Here is a 26,724-nt window from a genome sequence, read left to right as displayed (position 1 = left end):
ACCTTTGCTTACTTTGAAGGCAAGCACTCAGCTTTAGCTATTTCTAGATCAAGGGATGGGGTGGAGGGTGGTATCACCTTTTTTTTATATTTGATTTTTCCTTTGTGGAGATTGTCATCAAGCTATTTCTGCCCAGGTCTTGTCTGCCTCCTGCCTTTTCCAAATTAGAGTTCAGCTTGAGCACAAGTTAGCTTAATGACTCCTGAAGCTGAATGTCGGTGTTAACAGCTCTTCTAGTTCACAGAATTGTAGGAGCTTTGAACAGACAGGTCTCCTGGAGACTGGTGACTGGCGGTCTAGTTCCCATGTTGATGGCTTGCTGCAGGCTTGCTTCATCACTTCAGTGTCGGCCTGAGGCTTTGGTTCTGGGCTTTGTCCTCTCTTTCACAGTCATGAAGGAAGAGCGGTTCGTAAACCCACATGTAGAAATGACATAAATTCAACAATGCTGCTTTCATTCTGCCTGTTGGTCTGAGATTCCAGTTTTACGTGATAGTAGTTAAATTCAGTTTATAGCTTTATACTCTGAATTAATTTATTCATTATTTAAACACATCTGTGACTTTGTTTATTGGTATGAAAGTATTTTTAAACTCTCAGTTTATTGGCAGGCTTTGAAATAAGCTGTCATTTGAAGGTTTCTCTCAGTTAAGAGAAAACAAACAAACATGTAATCATCTGAACAAGGAAAACAATCCTGAAGAGTCATTAAGTGTATCCAGGGCTGGAGTAGTGGGGAAGATGAGCTGGGCATCCTTTTGGCATCCACATCACTGTAGTGGGTATGGCAGAGAAGTCTCTGAGGTACCTGCCATGTGGACCCAATTTGCCAGAGAGCTACAGTGCACTATGAAAGCAGTTCCTGGGAGCCCCTATGCAGTGTGCTTGCAGGAACCTGCCTTGGAGCACCCAGCTGGGAGGTAAACTTGTCTACTTCTCTCCAGCGCCCTCTGCCAGAGAAGCTGAACATGGTGCCAGCTGGTGAAAAGAAAAGTAGTTAAATGTCACAGATCCATTTCACAGAGCAGGCAAGAAGCAGAAGTTGGCACTGGGGCCCATAAATGAATAACCAGCCAGTTCCCCACCTCCAAACACCTCAGCAGCTGGAAGTACTGATCATGGGTATATAGTATGTATTGTCAGATTTCCCAGCAAGCCGTGAGAGCTTGTTGATAGTAACCAACCACTGTAGCATGAACAGCAGGATGAGCTAGCAGAGGCTACTGTCTCTCAAAAATGAGTTGCGAGTTTTCCTTTCTATTTAAACCATATTTGAAATATATATGTGAAAATGGAGTGCTGTTAAAATTATACTGTGATTTTAAATTTTGAGACTAGAGGCCAGGTGTGGTGTAGTACACACAGTTAATCCCAGCACTAAGGAGGCAGAGGCAGGCAGCTGTCTGTGAGTTCAAAGCCAACAGAGTCTACATAGTGAGCTCTAGGACAGCCAGAGCTACATAATAGAGCTACATAATGCCTCGAAATTAAATAAACAAATAAAAAGTGAGACTTTCTTAAACTTAATTGTGATATAAAAAACATTCATATAAGCCAGGCACGGTGACAGGATGATCAGGAGTTTGAGGCCAACCTAGGCTATAGGAGAATCTATCCCCCCAAAAGACAGAACAAAAACAAATAAATGTCCCCCAGCCTAGTAAATGACTGTCAGTAAAGCACCAACCCTAAAAGAGTAGGACCTGATTTAGCTCCCAGCACCCGCAGAATATAGTGCATGCACTATGAGAGGAGAGGCAGGTAGGTCCTTGGAGCTTGCTGACTAGTTATTTTAGGCAGTGAGCTCCAAATTTAGTGATGAACCCTATCTCAAAAAAAAAGAAAGAAAGAGAAAGAAAGGAAGAAAGAAAGAAAGAAAGAAAGAAAGAAAGAGGGCTGGAGAGATGGCTCAGTGGTTAAGAGCTTTGCCTGCTCTTCCAAAGGTCCTGAGTTCAATTCCCAGCAACCACATGGTGGCTCACAACCATCTGTAATGGGGTCTGGTGCCCTCTTCTGGTCTGCAGACATACACATGGACAGAATATTGTATACATAATAAATAAATATTTTTTTTAAAAAAAAAAAGAAAGAAAGGAAAACAAGGTAGAAAATGATAGAAGAAAACATCTCTGGCCTTCACACTCGTACACACAGAATTGGACTTATTAATAGAGTAATGCCAAAGTTTTTAGTGATCCAGATGTTTACTGAATGAGATTGATTTTAAGGCAAATTGTAGTTAATGATGCTGCATCTGGTTAGTACTTAGTCTTCCTGGGCAAGCCTAGATTATATAAATATAGATAAATATATGGACTTTTGATAACACTGGCTTTTAGGATTAAGTTACATGCGATAGAAAATAACAGTTATTTAGGGGAGAACAAAAATGAACTTTGGTCAGGTAGAGGTAGCTGCAAGAACTGTTCAGACAAAAAGCCAGCAGCCACCAGAGACTTGAGCACCTGCCCCTGGTGGATAGGGGACTGCCAACAGTGCAGATATGCTCCTAGCCATGTGCTGCCTCCCTACCATCTTAACTGCCTGGTGAAACTCAAGCTCTTCCCTAGCTTAGAGGGCAGGCTCTGTGCCACTGGGCTCAGGAATGTGTTCTGACTTAGGCCATGCTCATACGGGCTGAATTCAGCTTTCTGCTTTTTGGCTTCTCTTTCTCAGTGTTGCCTTTATTTTGGGATCTCTAGCTGAGAGAAGCCTACTGCAGCTTCTAGCCTGTAGTTCTGGATATTCCTCATGTTAAACCATCCCTGAGTCCAAGCACTGTAGCCCAGTTTGTGCTGCCTGCTGATTAGCTACACACCCAGGGCTTCCCTGAAGATACTGTCCCTCAAGGACCTTGGATTGAAGTAGCTCTGTGCAGGAAGTTGAGGTGCAGTTACCACTGCAGAAGGAAAGGGTGTTGATATGTGTAGGTGAACAACATATTTGACAGGAAAGCCAGCAAAACTGTTGGACCAGTTTAGTTGGTGGCCAGGAGTCAAGCTTCAGAGAGTTGTGTGTCTAAGGTGGGCAGCAGGGGACATTGTTTCTTAAGTGGGATAAACTGAGGGTTGCTGCTGGGATCTATATCTTCCTTTGTTGAGGCCATGGTAATAAATCTTTTTTTTAATTTATATTCTCAGGTTCTTTTCAGATTGTATGTCTTTCACCTTTTAATTTATTTTGCATCCTGATTACAGCCTCCCCTCCCACCTCCCCACCTCCCTCCCACCCCTCCTCCATTTTCTCTCAGAAAAGGGCAAGCCTCCCATGGGCATCAGCAAAAGCATATCAAGTGCTGTGAGAGCAAGCCTCTCCCCCTGTATTCAAGCTGGGCAAGGCAATCCAGAACGAGGAATAGGTTCTAAAAGCCAGTCAGCACCAGGGACAGCCCTGCCTCTGTTGCTGGGGTCCCACAGATAGAACAACCTATACAACTGTCACTTATATGCAAAGGGCCTAGATCTGTGCCATGCAGGCTCTCTGGTTGTTGGTTCAGACTCTGTGAGTACCCATGAGCCAGGCTAGCCATTTCTGTGGGTTTTCCTCGGATATCCCTGATACCCTCCTCCCGCAGCTCCTGCAATCCTTCCTCCCTCTCTTCACCAAGACTCCCTGAGTTCAACCCAGTGTTTGGCCATGGGTCTCTGAATCTGCCTCCATCAGTCACTGGATGAAGGCTCTCTAATGACAACCAGGGTAGTCACCAATCTGATCATAGATGACCAGTTCAGGCTATGCTTTCATTGCTGGCAAGAGTCTTTCTTAGCTGGGGCTATCCTTGTAGACTCGACGGTTCCCTTGCATCAGGCTTCTACCCAACCCCCCAAAGCCCCCCTTTCCAGCCATCTCACTCAGCATTCTGCCCCTCTGTCCCCAATCTGATCCCTCAAGTTCTTATGCCCACCCGCGCCCCCCCTCCCCCCCTCCGTCCTCCTTGTTACCTAGCCTCTCTGGGTCTGTGAACTGTAGCATGTCTATTCTTTACAGGTAATATCCACTTGTGAGTGAGAACATACCATGTTGACTTTACCATAGTTGACATTACACTCTGTGGGCACAGACTCCAGGCCTCCATTCACTCACTACCTGGGGCACTGGGGAGTGGGTGTGAGATTGAGAGGGTGTTGACCTTGCACTGCACTTCTCACAGCCTGATTGTGCTGTCTGTGTCCACTGTGACTGTGGAGCCAGCAGTAAGCCCAGGCTGTGACAGCTAGTACCAGAACGGGGGAAGAATCCCTTTCCTAGCTTACCCCTCCCTGGCATTACTCTATCCCAGCTAGCTCCCTTCTTTCTTCTCTTCTGCTGAGGAAACGAGGGGGGGTGGGGGGAGCGGGGTTAGGGGCTCTGTCCACTTGAGCTGCCTGGACCGCCCCTACCACAGCACAACTTTGAGGCAACCTGTACCCTGGTCAGAATGTGAGAGAAGAGAGATAAGAAAGTTACCTCCAGCCGGGTTGAGTTCCTAAATCTCAGCTCCTCTTTGGGGAGTCCACATAGTTGTGCTTGCTCCTCTTTATTTGTGTTTTGCATTTTCTTAGACTTTGTCTGGTAAATCAGCAAGAAAGAGAGTCTGTTGTGGGCTTGGTTTCTTTCTTGGTCAGCCTCAGATGTTATTGTATTACTTTCTTATGCTGGCTAACAAGTTTATGGACGTGGTGGTATTGCTTACAGCAATACCCATTCAGTGTTTCACAGCTTCTGAGGGTTAGAGGTAGTTATGGCAGGGCTGGGTTTCCCCTGAAGGCTCCTCTGAGGAAGGGTCACCCCTCAGTCTTCCTCGGGCCAGAGTTGACAAAAGTCAAGTCCTTGCAACAGTGAGATTAACAGTGAGCTGTGTCTTCAAAGCCCCAGTCAAGAGGGAGACTTCAGACAGTCTGTTAGAATCAGGTTTCTGACCATAGGGAGGGAGGGAAGTGACACAGACCTTTGCTGTACTCTGATGGTTAGAAGCAAGTCACAGGTTGTTCCTCTTACACTCAAGAGGAAGAGAGTCTGTCACCTTGTTACCCTTTGATCCTTAGAGGTGATGCTTCCTTGCCTTCTGGTCCTGTCCTTCAGAATTATTTAGTGCATGGGTCTACACCCTACTTCTAAGGTTTGCTGCCAAGTAACCCAAGAGTTCAAAGCACTGTGTCCATACTCTCTGTTAGTGACTGGACATTTCCATGGAACCCAATCCTGTGGCTCTCGTTCCCAGGACTATGGAAAGTCTATCAAGTACTCAGTATTACTCAGGCCCTGCTGGGCCTTTCCAGTCAGATTTTTGCTCTCGAGATCTTTGACTGTCTTGACCCATTCTCTCATACAGCCCTTAGAGTCTAGCACAGGCTTCCTGAGCACAGCAGGTAATAGAAGTTGAATTTAGTCTGGACAAGGTGCCATTTCCTCCCCCCTTCTCTTTTTAGTTTGTTTGATAACATTTACCAGCCCCTTCTAACCTAAACACTGCAAGGAAATTTTTCCTGAATTAGTTTTCAATACAGGGTTTCTTTGTGTAACCCTGGCTGTCTTGGAACTCCCATTATAGACCAGATTGGCCTCAAACTCAGAGGTCTACTTGTCGTCTGTGACCTGCCCTGTCCCCCCACCCCACTGCATTAAAGGAATGCACTACCGCACCACCCAGCTACCCAGATTTCTAAACGATGATGTACCCTCTCTCACTTACATAATGAGTTGAATGAGCTAGATAATGCTTTGATGAAATGAACTCTCTAGCCAGGCTAACCCCAGGTGTAAAAGGAAGGAGCGGTGGGCTGTGTTCCCACCCGGATCCCGGCTAGCTTACCCCCGAAATAATTACATGGAAACTTTATTCTTTTAAACATTGTCTGACCCATTATCTGTAACCTCTTATTGGCTAACTCTTACATATTGATCTAACCCATTTTTAATAATCCGTGTAGCACCATGAGGTGGTGGCTTACCAGGAAAGTTCCTAACCTGCATCTGTCTCGGAGAGGAGAGCCATGGCGACTAACTCACTTTCCTTCTTCCCAGCATTTTGTTTTGTCTTCCCCGCCTACCTGTGTTCTGACCTATCAGGCCAAGCAGTTTTTTTTATTAATTAGCCAATGAAAGCAACAGAAATACAGAAGACTCTCCTACATCATTTCCCCTTTTTCTGTTTAAACAAAAATAAAGGCTTTAACTTTAACATAGTAAAATTATATGTAACAAAACAGTTATCAAGCAAGAATTATAGTTACAATATTTATACCTATTTTATCTTTTATCATAACAATGGAAGACTATACTATAACTAAACATTCTTCAACTCCATCAAAGACTCCAGAAGGATATAATATTACCTAAGTAAACAAGAAATAAGCAACTTCCAAACTCTAGAAATGACAGAGACATCTCGCTGTCTGGACAGTCATCCAAAGTTTCTCTGTACCGTTGGGGCATCCATTTCAGCCTTTAGGCCCATAGTATCCAGTAGACATTTCCATAAAGCAGAAATTTTAAAGGCAGTTTAGTCATTATCTGCTGTGTCCTGTAGAATGTCTTGCAAATTCTTTTATGAATCAGGAACCCCGAAAGACCATCTCACCTTTAGGCAAGTTTAGCAGTCCTGAGACTTTAGTCTCTTAAGGAAGGCAAATAATGACAACAGCTTGGAAGGACATGGTAGAGTCAGAAAATAGAAGTTTCAGTAAGGATCAAGAATGGATACAACAGAAATAGGAATAAGGATAGGAAGTTAAAGTCAGGGTACATGATAGTCTGGGACAACTCCAGCAATGGGGCAGTTATGGGCAGCTAAGGTCTTGTACCTAATACTAGATCAAAGGTGTGGTAACCAGGAGGGAATAATATGTTTGGCATTTGAGGCTGTTCTAGCACAACAGCCAGCTCCTTGACTGATGTTTCTAAGGTCAGAATCCACAATAAAATCAATCTCATCTATTCATGCACACAAAACTCCTCAGTCTAGCAGAGAAGTGTGATTTTGTAGGAAATAGACAGCCTTCCTACCTGGAGCTGGAACAGAACAGGTTCGCATATGCAAAACAATGACAAAGTGGTAGGAAAGAAGCATTCAAGAAAGGGGAAAGTTACCTAAATGTTTAAGTATCCATAGATTTGGAGGACCTAAAAGAGCCAAACACACATGCATGCACTCAGTACACACATGCATGCACTCATGCACACACGCACACTAGTAGAAAATAACTTGATTCTAAACAGGGTTCCTCTGTGTAACTGACTCGTTTTGTAGACCAGGTTGACTTCAGACCCACAGAGATCCACCTGCCTCTGCCTCCCAAGTGTTGGGACTAAAGGCGTGCGCCACCACCACCCGGTTTTAGAAAATAACTTCTTAAAGAGGAAATTACACATGGTCAATCCAAGACCATCTGAAAGTTTCAGTATGCCCTTTAAAAAGCTGAAGGACAGATAGGTATTGTGATGTACAAGTGTGTTCCTCAACACAGAGGAGGCTGAGGAAGGATAATGGCAAAACTCATGCCAGCTTGAATTATATAATGTGATCCATTCTCAGAACAAGAAAGAAGAAAACCAAAGGAAGATATTTTCAGGAAGCCAGCACAGAGCATGGTAATTCATGTCTGTAATTCCAGCACTCAAGATGCTGAGACAGGAAGATTGCAAGTTCCAGGCTGACTCTATATACAAGACCTTATCTCAGTAACCAAGGTCTGGCCATGTAGTTTTGACTATGGAGAACTTGCTCAGCATGCCAGGACCTGGATTTTTTATTTGTTTGTTTTAGGTTTTTGAAACAGGGTCTCATTATGTAATTCTGGTTGTCTTGTAACTCTCTGTGTAGACCGGACTGGCCTTGAACTCACAAAGAACCTCCTCCCACTGCCTCTGAGTCTGCTGGGATTAAAGGTGTACACCAATGCTCCTGGTTTAGATTCTTATCTGCAGCAATACACACACACACACACACACACACACACACACACACACACACTAAAGAGCTGAAACAAATTTACCTAACTTGAAAACATCCATCTGCCAAATGTTAAGCATGAATAGTGAGCACAAAAACCACTGAGAGTATATAGAAGTTTCTGAACTCAGATGTAAGAGACACATATGTATCTGCAGAAAAAAGGCATGTGACCTAAAAAGGATTTGTCCTTCTGCCCAGGACTGTGTGATGAGATGCAGCAGCATGGTGCCTTCTAGTCAATTCTCAACCTAACATATTAGACCAGCCAGGCCTCCAGTCTAACAGAAAGGAAGCTTGTGAAGTTTCTAGAGGTTCACCTCTACATACCCTTTTTTCTTTTTTTTTTAATTTTCTTTATTTTTATTTTACGTATATAGGTGTTTGCCTGTGTATATGTCCATGCACCGTGTGCATGCAGTAACTGCAGAGGACAGAGGAAGGTGTCAGATTCTCTGGGACTGGAGTTATAGGCAGTTATGAGTTAGTGCTGGGAATCAGACCTGGGCCGTTGTAAGAACAATCGGTGCTCTTAACTGCTGAGCCACCTCTCCAGCCCCCTACCCCCGCTATACACACACACACACACACACACACACACACACACACACACACACACACACACACACACACACACACACACACGGTCCCACTATGTAGCTCTGGCTGTCCTGAAACTCACTATATAGACTAGGCTGGCCTGGAACTCACCACCTGCCTCTGCCTTCTGAGTGCTAGGATTAAAGGCATGCACCACCATGCACCCTTTCTTAAAGAGACACTTTTATTTTCCAGCAATATGAACAAGCATCTACACGAGGGCAAATCATGGAATGACTGAATTAAAATATTGAAATGAACAGCAGTGGATAGTAAGGATGTCAGTGGTTTGCTATGCTCATCAGTGTCCTTTTCCTACCCTGTCAATTTGAGTCACATCAAAATGAGTGATTCATGGTCTCAAGATAGAGCTCAGCAGTTAAGAGAAATTGTTGTTCTTGAAAAGCACCTGGGTTCAGTTCACCGCACTCACATGGTGACTCACAAGCATCTGTAACCCCAGTTCCTAGGGATCAGACACACCCACTGCTGACCTCCACTAGCTCACGAATGCACACGGTGCAAATACATACATGCAGGCAAGACACATAAAATACTTTTAATTAAAAAATGACTCAAAATAAAAGTTGAATGTAAAAAAAATAACCAGTAGGATACTGGAAAGAGCACAAATGCCAGTAGCCTAACAGAGTGTAGTCAGCATTGCTGACATCATAGGAGTTAGAATCACAGCTGTATGAGCTAGTTATATGGTCAAATTCACAAAGACGGAAAGTAGAGGCCAGGAGAGGGGAGTGCACCAAAAGGGGAAACATGCTAACCACATGGCATTGGGAATAATATCACTACTAAGCCTTTAAAAAAAATGATACAGAATATGTCACTTATTTGAGAGCAAGTTGACCTGTAAGTCTTTCTGCCCTAATGTGTTAGTTTTTTTTGAGAATGTCGTATATGAGCACCGCATCTACATTACTCTCATGCTACTCCTTTCTCTAACTTCTCCCATACTCCCTCCCTCCCAAATTCACAACCTCCTCTTTATTATTATTACATACATATTCATGTTATGTGTGTATACTCAGATATATACACACGTGTATATGAAATCTACTGAGTCCATTTAGCATTGCTGATATTAACAGATGTCCAGGGCTGACCTCTTGGGATTGGACAATCTATGTGGGAGCCTGTCCATGAAGGAAACTGATTCTTCTTCTCTTAGCAGCATTGACGACCTGTAGCCCTTCATCTAGGGGTAGGATCTTATGGAGTTTCCCCTGTTCACGTTGGCATGTTAGGGTATCATGTAGTTGAGAGTACGTGGCGCGTTCTCCCTGTCATGTCTAGGCAGCGCTATCTATCTGCAGGGGTCCTGGCTGCTTCCTCTTCCATGATGTTCCATGAGCTTCAGGGTGGGGATTGCAGCATCACAGGGGTGTCCATTGGAATGGGCACTCCACTGTCAGTGTTCTCTGCATTTTGGCCAGTTATATATCTCTGTATAATCCGCTGAGCATGGCAGTGCACATCTTTAATCCCAGTAGTTGACAGGCAGGAGCAGGTGGATCTCTCTGAGTTAAAGACTGGTCTAATCTACATAGTAAATTCAAGCCAGCCAGGGCAGAGGGACAACACAGTAAGAGCCTGCCTCAAAAGTGGAGGAAAAGGTTCCACAAAAAGTAAAAAAGTGACCTCCATTTGCTTCTTGGCTACATTCACATGCTTGAAGAAAACTCACCAACACACACACACTGAAACTCTATGTAAAGTCTGTCTTCTGCTCAGTTCTTTGATGCTCCCTCTGTGTCTCTCCCAATAAATCTCTTGTGTGAGGTTTGTGCATGACTTTATGGTATTCCTTGGCTCCTGACTATCAGGATACTTTTTCCTTCAGAACTGTAGCATCCCTACTGGGAAAACCTTCTCCCTCAGAGCTGTAACACTTACACAGGCCCAATCCATCATTACCAAAACAGCAAGAAAAAAACAAGTCCCACACTGACTGGAATGGATCATTAAGTAACACAGAAGGAAGGGAATAGTAAATACATCTCATTTATTACTTTTAAAGAGAAGCACATGGACTGGAGAGATGGCTCGGCCACTAAAGGCTAGGCTCACCAAAAATAAAAAATAAAAAGTAAGCACATGGTGAATCTTTTGGTTTGGTTCAGGGTTGTTTTGGCTGTTTGAGACTGGCCTCAATTTCGAGATTTGCAGGTGCACACCCTGTCCCACCAGCTACAGCTGCAGCCACTTTCTTTTTATGGGAGAGTGATGACCTGGGAATTGAACCCAGAGCAATAGATGTGCTGAGGCAAAGCTATGCTCCCAGTCCCAGCAAGAACATTCCTAAGAATTTCCAAGAAACTTTCAGCGTCCATTGCTTCTGAGATGACACTGTGGACACACAGGAGAGGAGTGGGCATGTCTTAGGTTACAAAATAAAAATGTGGTTAGATGGTCGAATTTTTGAATTAATGAAAAAAAACCAGCAGCTGTATAGTAGGAGTTAGGGGAAAGAAGTGGTTGCTTCTGGGGTGCTTTGTCATGTAAACAGGAGCAGTAAAGGGGGAACACTTATCTGGTCTGAAGAGTAGCTGGCCTTAATTAATTTGCAGATGAATAGAATTAAGCAGAAATCATTTATTCCTCCTTCTATTGAATACCTCTTTAACACAGAGTCCTACCTACCCTTGGCATGATTTTTACTTTCTTCTAGATATGTGGCTGAAGCTGCATGGTTGGAGCATACATGGTCATGCTTAGGATTACTTATACCTAGAATGACTTAGTGTGAACACAACTTTTATCATGAAAACATCCCTGGAGAGTATCTCTAAGGTCACCGAATAGTCATTTTTCAAAGTTCATAATATGCAGAGCTTCTGGAGTCATCTGGAAGCTTTACATATGCTGATGCCAGAGTCCTGCCGACAAAGATTCCATCCAGACGAGTAGCAGCAGTCTTGGCTTTGGACGTTTTTAAGCTTTCTGAGTTAATTCTGATTGAAATTCAAAGACTGAGGAATCGCTGTTTTGAAGATAGAATATTGAGAGATATTCCCACCATATCAATTTTATTATGGTAGTATTTTGTCACGAACAATCTGCCTCTAGGTTGAAATTCTTTTTTATATGTAGTTACATATAAAATACATTGATAAATTTAAAAACACAAAATTATTCAATACAAAGCAACATCTATACATGGGTAAACGATGGTTGGCTGAGACGTTTGGGCACATTATTCCTCCTTTTTATCTGTTAACTATGCCTGCCCACCTGTATTAGTGTAGCTCCAGTAGGGATATAGAAACCTCACAGTGGTATAAATGGGTGTGTTTTATTCAAGGAATAAACCATGATAAAAGGATTAGCTGTAAATTGAGCATGGTGACACATGCCTTTAATTCCAGCACTCAGGAGGCAGAGGCAGGGGGAATCTCTGAGTTTGAAGCCAGCCTGATCTATATAATGAATTTCAGGCTAGCCAGGACCACATAGTGAGACCCCTTCTCAACAACAACAACAACAAAGAATTAACTATAGAAAGTGATGTGGCCCCTAAGCTTATAGAGTATCCACAGAGGAATATCTGGTTTAGAAGGGAGTCCCACATGCTGGCACATGCACTGAGCAGTGGGTAGATTTGCTGAGCTGAACAGCAGGAAGCACTTCCAGGCTTCTTGTATTTTAACTGGAGCACTTGCAAGACCCAATCCAGTCACAACCAGCCAGCCCTCAGTTAGTTGCTTACATATCCATTGGAAAGGAGCCCTGGACTTGTTGATGGTTAGGTGTATGGATTGGGTGAGTATCATCAGTGCAGCAGGCCTAGAGCCCAGTGCTTCTGTTAATAGGGCCACTTTATTGGTCAACAAGACAAAACAGCAGCCTACAGAATGGGAAAAGATCTTCACCAATCCTACATCGGACAGAGGACTGATCTCCAAAGTATTCAAAGAACCCAAGAAACTTGACATCAAAAGAACAAATAATCCAGTAAAAAATGGGGGTACTGACCTAAACAGTGAACTCTCAACAGAGGAATCTTTAATAGCTGAAAGACAGTTAAGGAAATGCTCAGCATCCTTAGCCATCAGAGAAATACAAATCAAAACAACTCCAAGATTCCATTTTACACCTGTCAGAATGGCTAAGATCAAAAATACTGATGACAACTTATGCTGGAGAGGATTTGGGATAAGGGGAATACTCCTCCTTCATTGCTGGTGGAAGTGCAGACTTAAACAGCCACTTTGGAAATCAGTATGACGATTTCTCAGAAACTTTGGAAACAACCTACCTCAAGACCCAGCAATACCACTTTTGGGTGCATGTCCAAACGATGCTCAATCATATCATAAGGACGTGTGATCAACCATATTCATAGCAGCATTATTTGTAATAGCCAGAACTTGGAAACAACCTAGATGCCTCTCAACCGAAGAATGGATAAGAAAAAAATGTGGTACATTTACACAATGGAGTACTACACAGTGACAAAAATTAATATCTTTAAATTTGCAGGCCAATGGTTGTATCTAGAGAAAAACATATTAAGTGAAGTAACCCAGACCCAGAAAGACAAATATAATATGTACTCACTCACAAGTGGCTTTTAGACATAAAGGAAAACCAACCTATAGTCATCAACCCTAGACAACAAAGAGGACCCGAAGACAGCCATATGTGGATCTACATAGGAAGGAGAAAAAGACAAGATCTCCTGAGTAAATTGGGAGTGTGGTGGTCACGGAAGAGAGTAGAAGGGAAGGGAGTGGATTAAAATGTATAGCTCAATAAAAACAATTTTTTAAAAAAGCAGGGCAATTGCTATAGTACTGGGTGATCCTCCATTTCTGACTTAAAATCAGGTGATGGCAGTCGGTTGAGACAATACTTTGAAAAGCACTAGCCTGATGGGGGTGTACCTTCTTCCATATTTCTCACACAATGCTCAGCACTAGTCTGCTTCTCCACAAATGTGGACTGAACAAACTAGACAGCTGAGACATTTTTTATTTAAAACAAAAAAAAGCAAGGCAATTGCTGTAGTCCTGGGTGAACCTCCATTTCTGACATCCTCTCAGAGTGACTCCATCCTGTATATGACACTGTCTAGCCCAAGACTTTGTGTACTGATACTATCCTATCCAGTGTTGAGTCTCAGACCCAGGGCCTCTCACCGACAACACAGTTAGCACCCTCCCACTCACAGATCAGTCTCAGACTTATCCTGCAGGCCAGTTGTGATTCTCCTGCCTCAGCTTCCCAAATAGCTAGTATTATAGTCTTGTGCTGCCAGTCCCGGTTGCTTTTTCATGTTTTAATAGGTTTTAAATCAGTAGTCATACTAATACCATTTTTTTAAATATTCAATAGGGTAAAAGAACAGGAAACACGAGAAGAGGAACGTTTGATGGAAGAAAAGAAAAAGAAAAAGCAGGAAGACAAGAAAAAGAAGGAAGGTGCTCAGAAAAAGGTTTGCAAAATTCCATCCTCTGTGCCCTTGTGGTTGTGCGTCACATCTGCATTATTGAAGCTATCTTGTGACCACACTTGATTGCTAGAATTCCTTCCTCCATGCCCTTGCAGTCATGTGTGTCGCATCTGCATTAGCATAACTGTCTCGTGACCACACCTGATTCTATTACTGTTTTAAAGCAATATGCTAAATCTATAATTAGTAAATAATAGCTACTTGGCTAGTGAAGTGAGTTTAGGGTGACTGTTGCACAATGTCTTTTCTAAAGAGCCAGACGCATCAAAGTCTTGTTTCCAGGGGCTGTATAGTTGATGTTTCAAGAATGCTCATGCCTTCTGAGAGTGGACTGTGTTCAGCCCAGAGCAGCTCCAACTAAAACATCAGGAAGGGGCCATGAAACTGACAAATAATTTTTGCAGTTTTGGTAAATATTCTTTATAAATCCTATTTAAAAGTGTTAAAATAAGAAGTTCTACAAACCAGTCTAGAGAGATGTCTCAATAGTTAAAAACGTTTGCTGCTTTTCCAGAGAACCCAAGTTCAGTCATAGCCACTTATATTGAGAGGTTCCCAGCCACCTGTAACTCCAGTTCCAGGGATCCAGTACCCTTTTCTGGACCCATTTGGCACATGCACTCACATGCAAGGTCACACACATCTAGGTGCGCATATGTACACAAACATACATATATAATTGAAAATCTGTTTTTTAGAGTTCTTTAAACCTTATTAAACCTTATAGTCATATTTCTGTTTCATTCCATGTATATCAAATTATACTACCCATCTTTGTTTTCACCTAAGTAATGTGTGTTGAGGCAAGCCTGCTCAACACAGTGAGTTCCAGGATAGTCACGGCTTCATGTCTCAAAAAAACTAAAAGAGAAAAGCCTAAAATGAAAGTCTTCTTATAAACTGTCATCAATGTGTGCATTCCACACAATTGTTTCTAAAGCATTTCTGATTTTTTTTTCAGGCTGCTGATCAAAAAACCAAAGGTGAGTTGTTTGTTTGTAATATATATATATATATTGAGAGGGGCATACTTTTTATAGCAGTACCAAACTTTGCAACAAGGTGACTTTTGTAAAATTTATTTCATGTTTATGGATGGATATTTTGCCTGCATATGTATCTGTGCACCAAGTGTGTGTAGTGCCCACAAAGCCCAGAAGAGAGTCTTGGAGCCTCTAGAATTCGGGTGGTTGTGAGCCACCATGTGGGTGTTGGGAATTAAACCTAGGTCCTCTGCAGGAGCTAGTGCTTTTAAACCCTAAACCACAGAAGGTGACTTTAAAACAAAGGATCTTTGTTTCTACCTTTATTATTCATTTTGAAGCTCTTCATTTATAGCTGGTTTTATATAGCTACATTTCATTGACATTAGGTTAATATAAAGCTGCTTAAAAAATGTTATCTGTGTTTTCAACAACACTTTTAAATTTCCTTTTAGTTTCCACCAAATAAGGAATGAATTCAGGAAGGTGATTCATTTGGAATAAGACCCAGAGAAATCTAATTTTTTTTAAAGTTTGAAATTCCTTACTGCCAGCTATTCCCTTGAAGACTTACTCTGTTTCTTTCTTGCTGATTCGTAAGAGGCTTCTTTCCAGAGCTTACTTGCCTATTTATCTTAACAGTGTTGGTAGAAACACAGGCAATTCTCAGTGTGGCTCAGGCATGCTTGGTATGCTGGAGGTTCAGAATGAGCTCAGGGAAGCTGTGCCCCCAAGCCCTCCACTTTATACCTGACACGGTAGGGACACTCATGGGTCACAGAGACCAACTCTGTTCCATCCATGACAGTGTACTTCTTTAAGCTTCAGGTATTGCATCTTTCAAATGAGAAAACTGATGGGTTGTTCTTGCCTCGTAAAGTTGTTGTAAAGACAGATGCACTTGCACAGGAAAGGGGCCGATCCTTAGAGCATAACTGATGTCAGTGAAGGGATGCTGCAGTCTTTCTGTCTTCCCTTGGACGAGATGCAGTTGTACATATACACTTGCTGGTGTTGTAAGAGCTTTTGCAAGAATTCTCTCAGTTGTAGTCCATACCAGCACTTCACTTCTAGTTGGCATCTTGTAGCTTTCAAAGTTAAAATTATATGTATGATCTCACTTGAATTTACTTCATAACTGAACAGGACTTGAGTTCTTCGTTTTACTGTAGTAAAGGCAATAACTGGTGGAGCCAGTGCTTCCGACCCTGTGTGTCAGTCCTTGCACCCTGTTCCTAGAGTTGCATCAAGAGATGCATTCACTGTTACATGAGTATCAGAAGCAGCAGGGGGTCCAAGGACATTTCTGCTCTGTGAGAATATTTTCAGAAGGGTCCAAAGGCTTGACTGTGGCTGTATTTGAATTTATGATTTCAGATAAAACAGTGGTTCTTAGCTGTCATTTATAGAACTCTTTCTACATCTTTTACCCCCCCCACACTTTTAAAAAGCCATTTTTGCAATATGTTTCCATTGTCATTTATTAATTGTTTACTTCCAACATTGATTGCTCACAACTGTGTGAAGACTGAACTAATTGTGCTGTCCCTTATATGGGATCCCTGCTTTGTGTTACTGTGCCAGCGAGTGGCTGACAGCTGGGCTCTGTTATCTCTTCTGAGTAGCTGGGTCAACTGCCCTTTGGGTTTGTCCTAAAAAAAAACAGTTGTTTGGGGCTGGAGAGATGGCTCAGAGGTTAACATCACTGACTATTCTTCTGAAGGTCCTGAGTTCAATTCCCAGCAACCACATGGTGGCTCACAACCATCTATAATGTGATCTGATGCCCTCTTCTGGCCTGCAGGTGTATATGCAGACAGAATACTGTATACATAATAAATAATAAAGAAAACATTTTAAAAAATAAAATATAAGAAATAAAATTTTTCTTAAAAAGTTGTGTCCTTATAAATAAAACAATCTAAAGTACTTCTCCATAATTTTCTTTTTAATCAATTAATTATTTCTATTTTATATGTATGACTATATTGCCTGCATGTTTGTGTATGCTCCATATGTGTGCCTGGCACTTGTGGAAGCAGAAGTGGGTGCTTGGGTCTCTTGGAATTGGAGAGTGGTTGTGAGCTGCCGTGTGGGTGCTGGGAACTTGCCCAGTTCCTCTGAAAGAGCAGCCAGAGTGCTCTTACTCACCAAGTCGTTTCTCCAACCTAGATTGTTTTCTAATGATAACTCGCAGCATCGGCTTTCCACTTTTCTCAGATTCCACCATTACTCAGCCCCATCAGAATCACGTGCTGTGGCGTGACACTCACTTAGGCACTGATGTTAGACAGGACACAGCTGATTTGGTGATAACATTTGTGCTCACATAAGACAGGTTTGCTTTTGTACCCTGCCAGTTCTGTGTTTGTTTCCTGTCATGACCTGGCAGTACACAAGTGCAGGGGCTGCATCTGCATGTTTCTTCTTGTTCCCCAGAACCCTCACTCAGCTACTGCCTTTGTGCTATTCTAGGCCCTGGCATTAGTGAGTCTCCTTGTTGCTGCTGTTGTCACCAGGGCTAGTAGTATTCTAAAGGTACAAAGTTCATTACAAAGCAAGGAGAGTGTGAAACATCACATAACAGACCCTTGCCCACCTTCTCCTGTCTCTGCAGCCAGTGGGCTTCAGAGCAGCCCATGTCAGGAAAGTAGTCAGAGAAGGACAGCAGCACTCCAGACGGGTGGACCTTGGGAGTCCTGTCTGTCTGTTATTCAAAGGTAGAACACACTTCTCTTTGCCTTATAAATTTAAGTGTAGTTTCTAGAAAGTCTTTGTAAAATCATAACTGAAATAGAAATTGTCTCTGGCTCTCTTTTTTTAAAATTTATTTTTATTTTAAGTGTTTGGGCATTGGGCCTGTGTGTAAGTATGTCCACAGAGACTGGAAAAGAGAATGTCCAATCCCCTGGAACAAGGCTTGCAGACAGTTGTGAGCTGCCGTGTGGGTGACTAGAATCAAACCCTGGTCCTCTCTGAGCCATCTTTCAAGTCCTGGCCTACAATTTCTTTATGGGTGGTCTCAGAGTTGCAGAACATCTTTTCTCTGACATCCTGCCCCTAGATTGTACCAGGAGAAACCCTGTATTCTTTGTAGACGGGAACACTGCTTCTCCTCTCTGGGGCTCTGCTTGCAAATGGTGAGTCCACTTTTGTCTTCCAGTATTTTTCACCCTCTGGGCATACTTGATCTCTATCCCTAATTAATGCTCTACATTAATGCCTTCCTTACTGAAAACATTGTGAAACTGAAGGGTAATGAGTTCAAGGTTAACCTTGGCTGCAGAATGGAGACCTTGCCTAAAGGGTGAAGGGAGATCACAATAGTTCAGTTGGTAAAGTGCTTGTTAAACAAGCATAAGGACTTTAAGTTCAGATGCCAACACCGTGTAAAAAAAACTGGGTGAGATGGCATATGCCTGTAATTCCATCTCTGGGGAATTGAAGATTGGGACTCTCTGACCTAATTTTGCCAGTTGATTAGCTCCAAGTTCATTGAGAGATCCTGTCTCAAAAAGTAGGTAAATAATGATAGAAGACGGCTAATGTCAATTTCTGTTCTTTCTGTGTTCACATGCACACATACCACACACATAATCCTAAGAAACGTCTCCATCCTGCGCTGTAATGTTTATTAACCATCCTTTATATCTCATTAGGTATTCATTTAAGTACACAGAATCCAGTGCATTCCACAGTTTATAGTCCTCTTATACCCAAACACTAAACTGTTGAAAAACCTTCCTGCCAGATGGATGGTGGTGGTGCACACCTTTAATCCCAACACTCTGTAGGCACAGGCCGGTGGATCTCTGTGAGTTTGAGGCCAGCCTGGTCTACAGAGCAAGTTCTGGAATAGTCTGAGTGGTTACACAGAGAAACCCTATCTTGAAAAAAAAAAAAAGTGGGAGGGGACTGAAGGAGAGGGAAAAAGGAAAGGAAGAAAGTAAGAAAACTTGCCTACTGGCCTGTCCGTAGACAAAAATTTCCTGGTAAATTCTCCTGCCCCTTATCTTTGTACTAGTGACTGAAGAAGGATAGCTAAATACCCGAGTCTCCTCCTGCCCTAATGAGACCTCAGTGATCTCATGACAGTAGGGAAATGGGGTAGATATAATCCTGTTGTAAAACATTAACTGCTGCCTTGTTTGGTAACCAGTGTCCAAATAGCAGCAATCTGTTTATTTAGGGTCCTGCCTTAATTCGGATATAGATAATAATAGCTTTATATGTGAACTTTGTGAGCCTGTTATTTTCTGGGTCTTTTTCATTGATTGGGAGGTATAGGGCAGAATTAACCACAGTAACATGGTACTACTCATAAATGATTGATTTCAGCTTAATATTTTTATATTCTTGAAATAAATATAAATGAGTTTTCCTATAAAAAGTTGAAAGTCACATCGTCTATGAAAGCAAGTGCTCTGCTGTTGATTATGATGACAAGATCACTGAGGTGCAGTCTCAGTGGTGCGGCTGTGGGCTGACATCTGTTCACTTTGTAACTGCTAGTTCTCAGAGAACCGTTTCTGCGCTCTGTCATCATTGTAGCCATCTGAAGCCGTAGTCTTTGAGTAGCCATGCATGGAGTTAGGTTTCAGTCACAGGTTACTTGCAGCTCACCTGAAACACAAGCTTTTTATCAACGTGAATGAAGAGTTCTGAGACCATGGGTCTCATCCTAACTTAATGGTATGGAGATGAAACAAAACAAGAACTTGATTCCACATTCACTGAATGGAAAATTCTCTGAATACAGCAGTCAGCAACGAATTTTTATGAAATACCAGGTCTGTGTTTCCTGCATTAGACAGTAAAATAAAATGACTAAAAATCTCAGGCTTACACTCATTAAGACAGATGTTTTGAGGCAAGCTAAAAGTCTGTTCAATGGGCTCTGCACTGTACATTTTACATTGTATGACACTTCATTTGCCTGTCTGTGAGATTGCTAAAATCTCGGAGTTGAAGGCTCCTTCAGGATTTTCCAGCTCCCGTAGTGCTGAGTGAGGAAATGCCATCCCAAGGAGTTAAATGGTTTATGACAGCTTGTTAGTGGCAGAATTAGAACCTCGGTTTCTGGTTGTCAAATTGTGTGTTGTTTCTGCTACCACACAACCGGAAACACAGTCTGTGTGTCTCTTAGCTGTGTAACTACTGCTGTTGGAAAGAATTTAGACACTTTGTAGTTTTCAAACAAGACTGAAGAAATTCCTAAGAGGGTTGTTATGTGAAAGATCTTTTAAGGTTTTAAAGGTTAGGTTTGTCTTTTGTTGTCCCTGTTCTGTGTCTAAAGAAATTTTTAAAATTCTACTCTTTAACCCAAGGGGGGAGAGATAATAAATGGTTAATTTTCCCTGTAGGAACAAAGGAAAGTGTGTTAAGACTTTGGTGTTTTTAATACGTTTTAAAAGATAAAAACATATTGCTAAATCCCAAATTCGGGGCAGCTACATGGACATGTAAGTTCTTAATCTAAATTTTTAAAGAAATTCAGAAAGCCCCTTGGTCCCAAAATTCAGCAGGTGACACTTAGTCCCGGTCCCTGCCCTGTGTCTGTTCAGCTTCTGTGAGCCTGAAGGGTAGGACACCTCTCTACTGAATCTGGCTGGCCACTGGGACTTTAACCATAAAGGCAGCTTCCAAGATTAGAAATTACACTTCTTAATTCTGAAAGGGAGCTGACTGGCAGTGTTCTTTCTGAGAAAGAATTTGAGAATATAATAGCCCCGACCCTCACCCCTCAGTTTGACCTCTTTTCGTGTGTGTGTGTGTGTGTGTGTGTGTGTGTATTAATACCTTCATTGATTTATATCTGGAATACAGTAAATTGCAGATATTTAAAGAGGACAGTTTGCTACATGTTGGAACATACGCCCCTGTGAAACCATCCCTACCATTCAAAATGACATCAAGCAATTCCTAAGAGTATCTCTGTTCCTTCCACAGCCATTTCTCCTGTCTCCTCCTTGGCCATCTGTCCCTGAGCAAACACTGGCCTGCTTCTGCCACAGAATTAACTTCCTAGCATAATGTATAATAAATGGATCTTAGGCCATTATGCTCTTGCTCAGCAGAGTTCCTGGGGATCCATTTATGTTGTGTGTGTCACTGGGTCATTCCTTTTCTTGCTGCTAGTATTTCATTGTGCAGGCATACCAGCATTTTGCATATCCAGTCACCTGCTCCTGGGCATTTGAGTTTTTTCTGTTCTTGAGCTTTTATGAGCCTTTATGTTTAGGTCTTAAAATAGTATGGAGCTGAATTTTCTTGAATAATTATGTGGAAGAGAATAATTATATTTTTTTCAAGAGGCTGCAAACTGTTTTCCAAAGTTATTGTTCTGATTCACAGTTCCATCTTCCACCAGCACGTGGTTTGGGCCTTGTTATGATTCCTAAGAACTAGTGGTATTTAGTTAAGGTTTCTATTGCTGTGATCAAACACTAGGACCAAAAAGCAAGTTGGCGGGGGACAGGGGGAAGGGTTTATTTGGCTTACACTTCCACGTTACTGTTCATCATTCAAAGAACACAGAACAGGAACTCAAACAGGGAAGGAACCTGGATGGAGGAGTGTTACTTAGTGGCTTGCTCCTCATGGCTTGCTCAGCCTACTTACTTATAGAATCCAAGACCACCACCCAGGGATGGCATCACCCACAATGGGCTGGGTCTTCCCATCGATGACTAATTAAGAACGTGCCCTACAGTATTGCCCACAGCCTGATCTTATGAAGGCATTTTTAAAATTGAGGCTCCATTCTCTCAGATTACTTTAGCTTGTGTCAAGTTGGCATAAAACTGTCTAGCACAGTCTTGAACATTATTTTCATGTCCTTATTTGCCATCTACGTATCTTCTTTGAGGGGTGTTTGTTCCCATCAGCTGCCTCCCTTTATATTACTTATTTGTGATTCTCAGATGGCCTTTTGATCTTCATGCGAAGGCTCAGCACTGTGTGCTGTTTGTTCTGTCATTGTCCTCTTTCTGGACGTGTGGTGACTTGATAACAAGGATGATGACATTCTTAACACAGTGCAGGCTTGCATTAGTCACTTTCTGTACTGGAATTTACTAGTTAGCTCATTAGCTAGCTAACTGGAAAGACCTGTTGGATGTTCTAGGTAAGTTTCTTTTTCTCTCAAATATTTTAGTAGAGAGATGGCTATATAGGCAAGTGAATGTAATAAAATTTCTGGATCCTGTAATTTACTTATGTCACACTTTCTGTCTGAAAAGAAATTAGTTTTCTTTTCATTAAGTATTTCTGTCTCTTTAAGGACTGGAAGATTATCTGCTTTTAAAAATAAAAGAGAGTGAAGCATGGTGACACACACACTTAATCCCAGTTTGGGAGGCAGAGGCAGATCTCTATAGTTCAGGACCAACCTGGTCCACACAATGAGTTTTAGGACAGTCAAGGCTCAGAGAGGAGGGAAAAACAAACAAATAAATAAAAACAACACTGTCCTTGTAGGCCCAAGTGTCTTCTGGAGGATGGACATAAATCCCAACTATCCACTCCGTGTGAATTTGCTAACTGCAGTGGCTGCAGGCTTGGTTGAGAACTGAGGGCAAGGAAATCTGAAGTAGGTGGAGAGCTACTAGAAGGAATCTAGGTAATGCTAAACTGACATCTAAAAGGTGACCAGACTTAATAAGCCTGGATGAGCGGGGCGAGAAATTAGGACCCACACACACCAAGAGAGTAAGTTTTGCCTAAGGCTGGTGGTAGGACATTTTCCAGAACTTAAACAGAAGATTGACACAGCTCCTCAGGAACTAGCAGAGAAGAGTGTGTGGCCGCATGAGCGTGAACTTTGCAAAGCCTTGCCGTCTCTCACTGTTTCAGTTATTTGACATGGGCTCCCTCTTCTGGCAGATTGAACCTTTTTTCCCACAGTTTAACAGTTTAATAAAGATAATGCAAACAGCCCTATGGACAGTGTACTCAGCATATCTGTGTCCTAGAAGAACACCTGGGATCCAAGTTTATGGGCTTCTGTCTGAGATGGAGGAAACCATGTTTGTCCCAGAGCTCACACACTTGAGGATGACTGGGGAAAGGAGAGGCAGGAGAGCACTGCAGGCTTTCAGAAGCCCCTTGCTTCCTTGGTTGTCTGCCCAGTCTGCAGTCTGCTGCCAAGGTGGAAATGGATGTGGATAAGAGTCCAGAAAGGCCACTAAGCCTTTAGTGCTGTGTCACTTACTCAGCTTTAACAGAACAGTCCCCACCCTATCTTCTTTGAAAGAGGTTATTCGCGTTGCTAGTAGCCACTATAATGAGAGCAGTACTTAATTTAATTTTAATGTCATTTCACAGTAACTGGTAATGCATTGGGACAGAACATACATCCAAACATTGTTTCTCATGTCTGCTGGATCACGCACAGCCCCCTAGCTGCCATACTCCATACAGTCCTACGCCAGCAATTGCATAAATAGCTCATATGTCTGTTGTGTAAGTGAGCACTTTCTTCCTCTGAAGACCACAAGGCAATGAAGATATGGGTTGTGAGGATTTGTTTTTTGAACAGTGACAGCAGTTTGACCAAGCACACTACACTGAATTCCCTGCAGCCATGGCACTTAGGAAGGAAGGACCAGGCAGCAGGTGCCATCTTGTCTCTGAGGCCACAGCGATGCCAGGAAGCTGGAAGCCATGCTAAAGGTTAGACATAAAACATAGAAGTCCAACAGTGAAGCAGAGGGAAGACTGGAACCACATGAAGACCAGAGAGACAAGAGAATGTGAGCATGGGTTGTGTGAGCTGTAAGAGGCTTTGGTCACCATGTTTAGAACCAAAGCTAAGTGGCCCAGGACTAAGGCACAATTTGTGTTCCTTGGGCTCTTAGAGATGCTGAGACTACGGTCAGTTTGGAAAGGGTTTCTAAGTCATTGCAGCCTTGTCTGTGGGAGGATTTGGCACTGTGGGATTTAGGAGCTGCTTGGCCAGTTGTGACTGTGCTGCTGTTAAGGAGACTTAACAAAAAACAAAACTTTGCTTCTTAAAAAGTTGTTTTCAGAGATTGTTGCCAGCAGGTGTTGCTCTCACTTAAGAAATGTGAACTACTGATTCCCCAGAGAAACTGAACTTTTTAGCCTACTGCAAGTTTTTTTAAATAACTGCATTTATTTATTTATTTATTTGTTATGCAATATTCTGTCTGTGTGTATGCTTATGGGCCAGAAGAGGGCACCAGACCCCCTTACAGATGGTTGTGAGCCACCATGTGGTTGCTAGGAATTGAACTCAGGACCTTTGGAAGAGCAGGCAATGCTCTTAACCTCTGAGCCATCTCTCCAGCCCATAACTATTCTTTTGTAATGTGGCCCTAGATTCATTTATTTGAAGAAGAGGGTGGTCTTGACATCCTATTTCTTGGGAGTAGAGATAGAATCAGAAATTTAGGTCTGAAAAAAGCATGTAGCCCCATGTGGCTAGTACTTTCTTAGTATTTTAAGAAATAGTGGCTTAAACCAGAGAGGGTTTGATCAGCATATCACATAAAGAGGCCCAGCAGATGAGCTTGCCCTGGTTCAGAACTATTGGCTGGCCTCCTCACTACTTTGGGTCCCAGATGACCAGCTCAAAGTGTTAGCCCTCGGGCAGCTGGAAACTCTGAAAATTAGCACCTAGGTCAGGAGCCTCAATCTGTTCGCTGGTGGAACATATTCTAGGTGACATTTTTCCATTTATGAAACAACATGCTAGTAGCTCACCGTGCAGTACAGAGTTGTTTCAACTTTTAAGAGAACAAATCATTAAGTGTAATATATTTCTGAGAAACCTGCTCAAACTTCTTAAGGAGCACATTGCCATGTTTTGGATCACTCCTGTCTAACAGAAGCAAAATGCAAAGGGCTGAATGTTTGCCTCATTGATAGGTATTTGTTTAGCATGTGTGAAGCTCTGAATTTGATCCTCAGGAGAGAGAAGAAACTCCATTTAGCGCACCATGACAACACATGCCTATAGCCACACAGGTGACTGAAGCAGAGGATCTCTTGAGCCTGAGTGTGTGGTTTGGGCTGTCCTTACACTTGCTGTGCAGCTGAGATGACTTTGAACTCCTGACCATTCCGCCTTCACTCCCCAGGTGCTGAGATTATAGGCCTATGCCACTACCCCTGGCCTTGAGGGTAATCTGTGTGTTAAATGTACAGCATATCTCAGTTAGTACATGTAGCATTTAGTAGCCACGTGTGGCTACAGTTCTTTATTTCCTCAGTCGTTGGTTCATTTGGGTAAGAAATCGTAAGTTGTGCTTCAGTGCTCTCCTATAGAAAGAGACGTTTGACTCATCCCCAGGGACTTGGTGCTCCACTCTTGGATATTTTCATTTGGAAGGGAAATAAATGACTTCCAAGTGGCCCTGTCCAGCTGACAACTGAAGATAAAGCCAGGTCAGGGCTAGAGCAACACTGGAGTTGTATTTGGGTTTCAAAGAGGAGGCCATGTGAGTGTGGGTGCCCACTCTTGGATGGCCTAGGACAGAACTGAGAACAAAAATGTGAAGTCTGTTGGTGTAAAGTACCCAAGAAGAGGTAAGAGATGGGCAGTTCCTCTGACCAGCCTGATGAATGTGGCTCTCTTGTGTAGCACAAATAATAAAAATCCAGAGTCAGATATTAGAGTTCAACCCGAAAACCAGAAAAGCAAAGCAGCCAAGCCTCTAGAGAAGCCTTATCTCTACCAAGGCAGGGTGACTGCAGACTAAGCAGACCGAGCCTCTCTCTCCTCCCATTTTATATTCCCTCTAGTGTTGAGATTAAAGGTGTGAGCCACCACTTGGATTTGTTTCTGCATTGATCTTATAGCCCAGGGTGGCCTTGAACACACAGATCCTTCTGCCTCTGTCTCCCAAATCCTGGGATTAAAAGTGTGTGCCACCACTGACTGGCCTCTAGTGGCTTAGTTTTGCCCTTCTGCTCTTTAGGCAAGCTTTATTCATTAAAGCATAAATAAAATATCACTATATTCTTGTTGCTGGAGCTCATTGCTGGGATGGAGAGAAGGCACTGTCTTCAGAAAGAAGCTAATGCTTCTGGAACATGCTATTTCCTGTGCCTTTCTCCATTAGAAGTGTCACCTTCCCTTTCCATTGCATGGTGATGAACTCTGACCAGCAAAGGATATGAGGTGTGTGCGGTAGACTTGGATACACGGCTGCAGTCTGTTCCTAGAAGAGTTGTGTGTAGTCTGATAGTACAAATAGTGTCTGTTCCTAAGTCAGTAAACAGCAAACTTGTCCTATGAAGGGCTGAGTGGTAGCTAGTTTAGAGTTAGGAGACCATAATTGGTCTCTCCTATTCATTACTTTGGTTTCTTCCTCCCATGCTTCAAAACTATGAGAAGCATTCTTCTTAATTTCTACCAGTCTTTGTCCTGCCAGATAGCAGTTGTCAAGGGCAAGAGGAGGATTCATGGATATCAGACATACTTGATATGCCAGCCAAGGAGAACGGAATATTCTGTATTCATAGGTCTTAAACTTTGGTGACTTAGACTGAAAATAAAGTGGCTGATTTACATGAATTTTGTTTCCTGTAATAGGTTTAACAATAACAAAAATAGCCCTGACTTTGTGGTCTAGTTCATTAATTAGTTGATATTGCATAGGATGGGTGGGTGTGCTTGACACAGCCTCAAGTGGAGGCTGTGGGATCCATTTTCACCTTCTCCTTTTACATGGGCTCCAGGAATTGAACTCATGTCACCAAGTTTATGTGACAAG

General features: G+C 42.6%; 1 protein-coding gene across 7 annotated transcripts in view; it reads left to right on the top strand.

Moving 5' to 3' along the window:
• Tnrc6c (trinucleotide repeat containing adaptor 6C) overlaps nt 1–26,724 on the top strand; it is a 115,349-nt gene that overhangs the window by 24,853 nt on the left and 63,772 nt on the right. For 4 of the 7 annotated variants that reach the window (XM_087909715.1, XM_087909714.1, XM_087909713.1 and 1 more), the window contains one exon: nt 13,883–13,982. Coding sequence is in view for 3 of the 7 variants with exons in the window: in XM_085696098.2 (XP_085552224.2) it covers nt 13,920–13,982; nt 14,962–14,983 (85 nt within the window). In the remaining 4 variants the exon portion in view is untranslated. Of the gene's footprint in view, nt 1–13,882; nt 13,983–14,961; nt 14,984–26,724 lie in introns of those variants that run through there. The other 3 variants (XM_085696098.2, XM_085696099.2, XM_085696095.2) reach the window with 1 other exon arrangement.

Source organism: Myodes glareolus, chromosome 9 (genome assembly GCF_982192425.1).
Source record: "Myodes glareolus chromosome 9, mMyoGla1.1, whole genome shotgun sequence".
Classification (NCBI taxonomy): domain Eukaryota; kingdom Metazoa; phylum Chordata; class Mammalia; order Rodentia; family Cricetidae; genus Myodes; species Myodes glareolus.
Note: the sequence above shows the minus strand (reverse complement) of the source record. Positions and strands in the feature narration are given on the sequence as shown.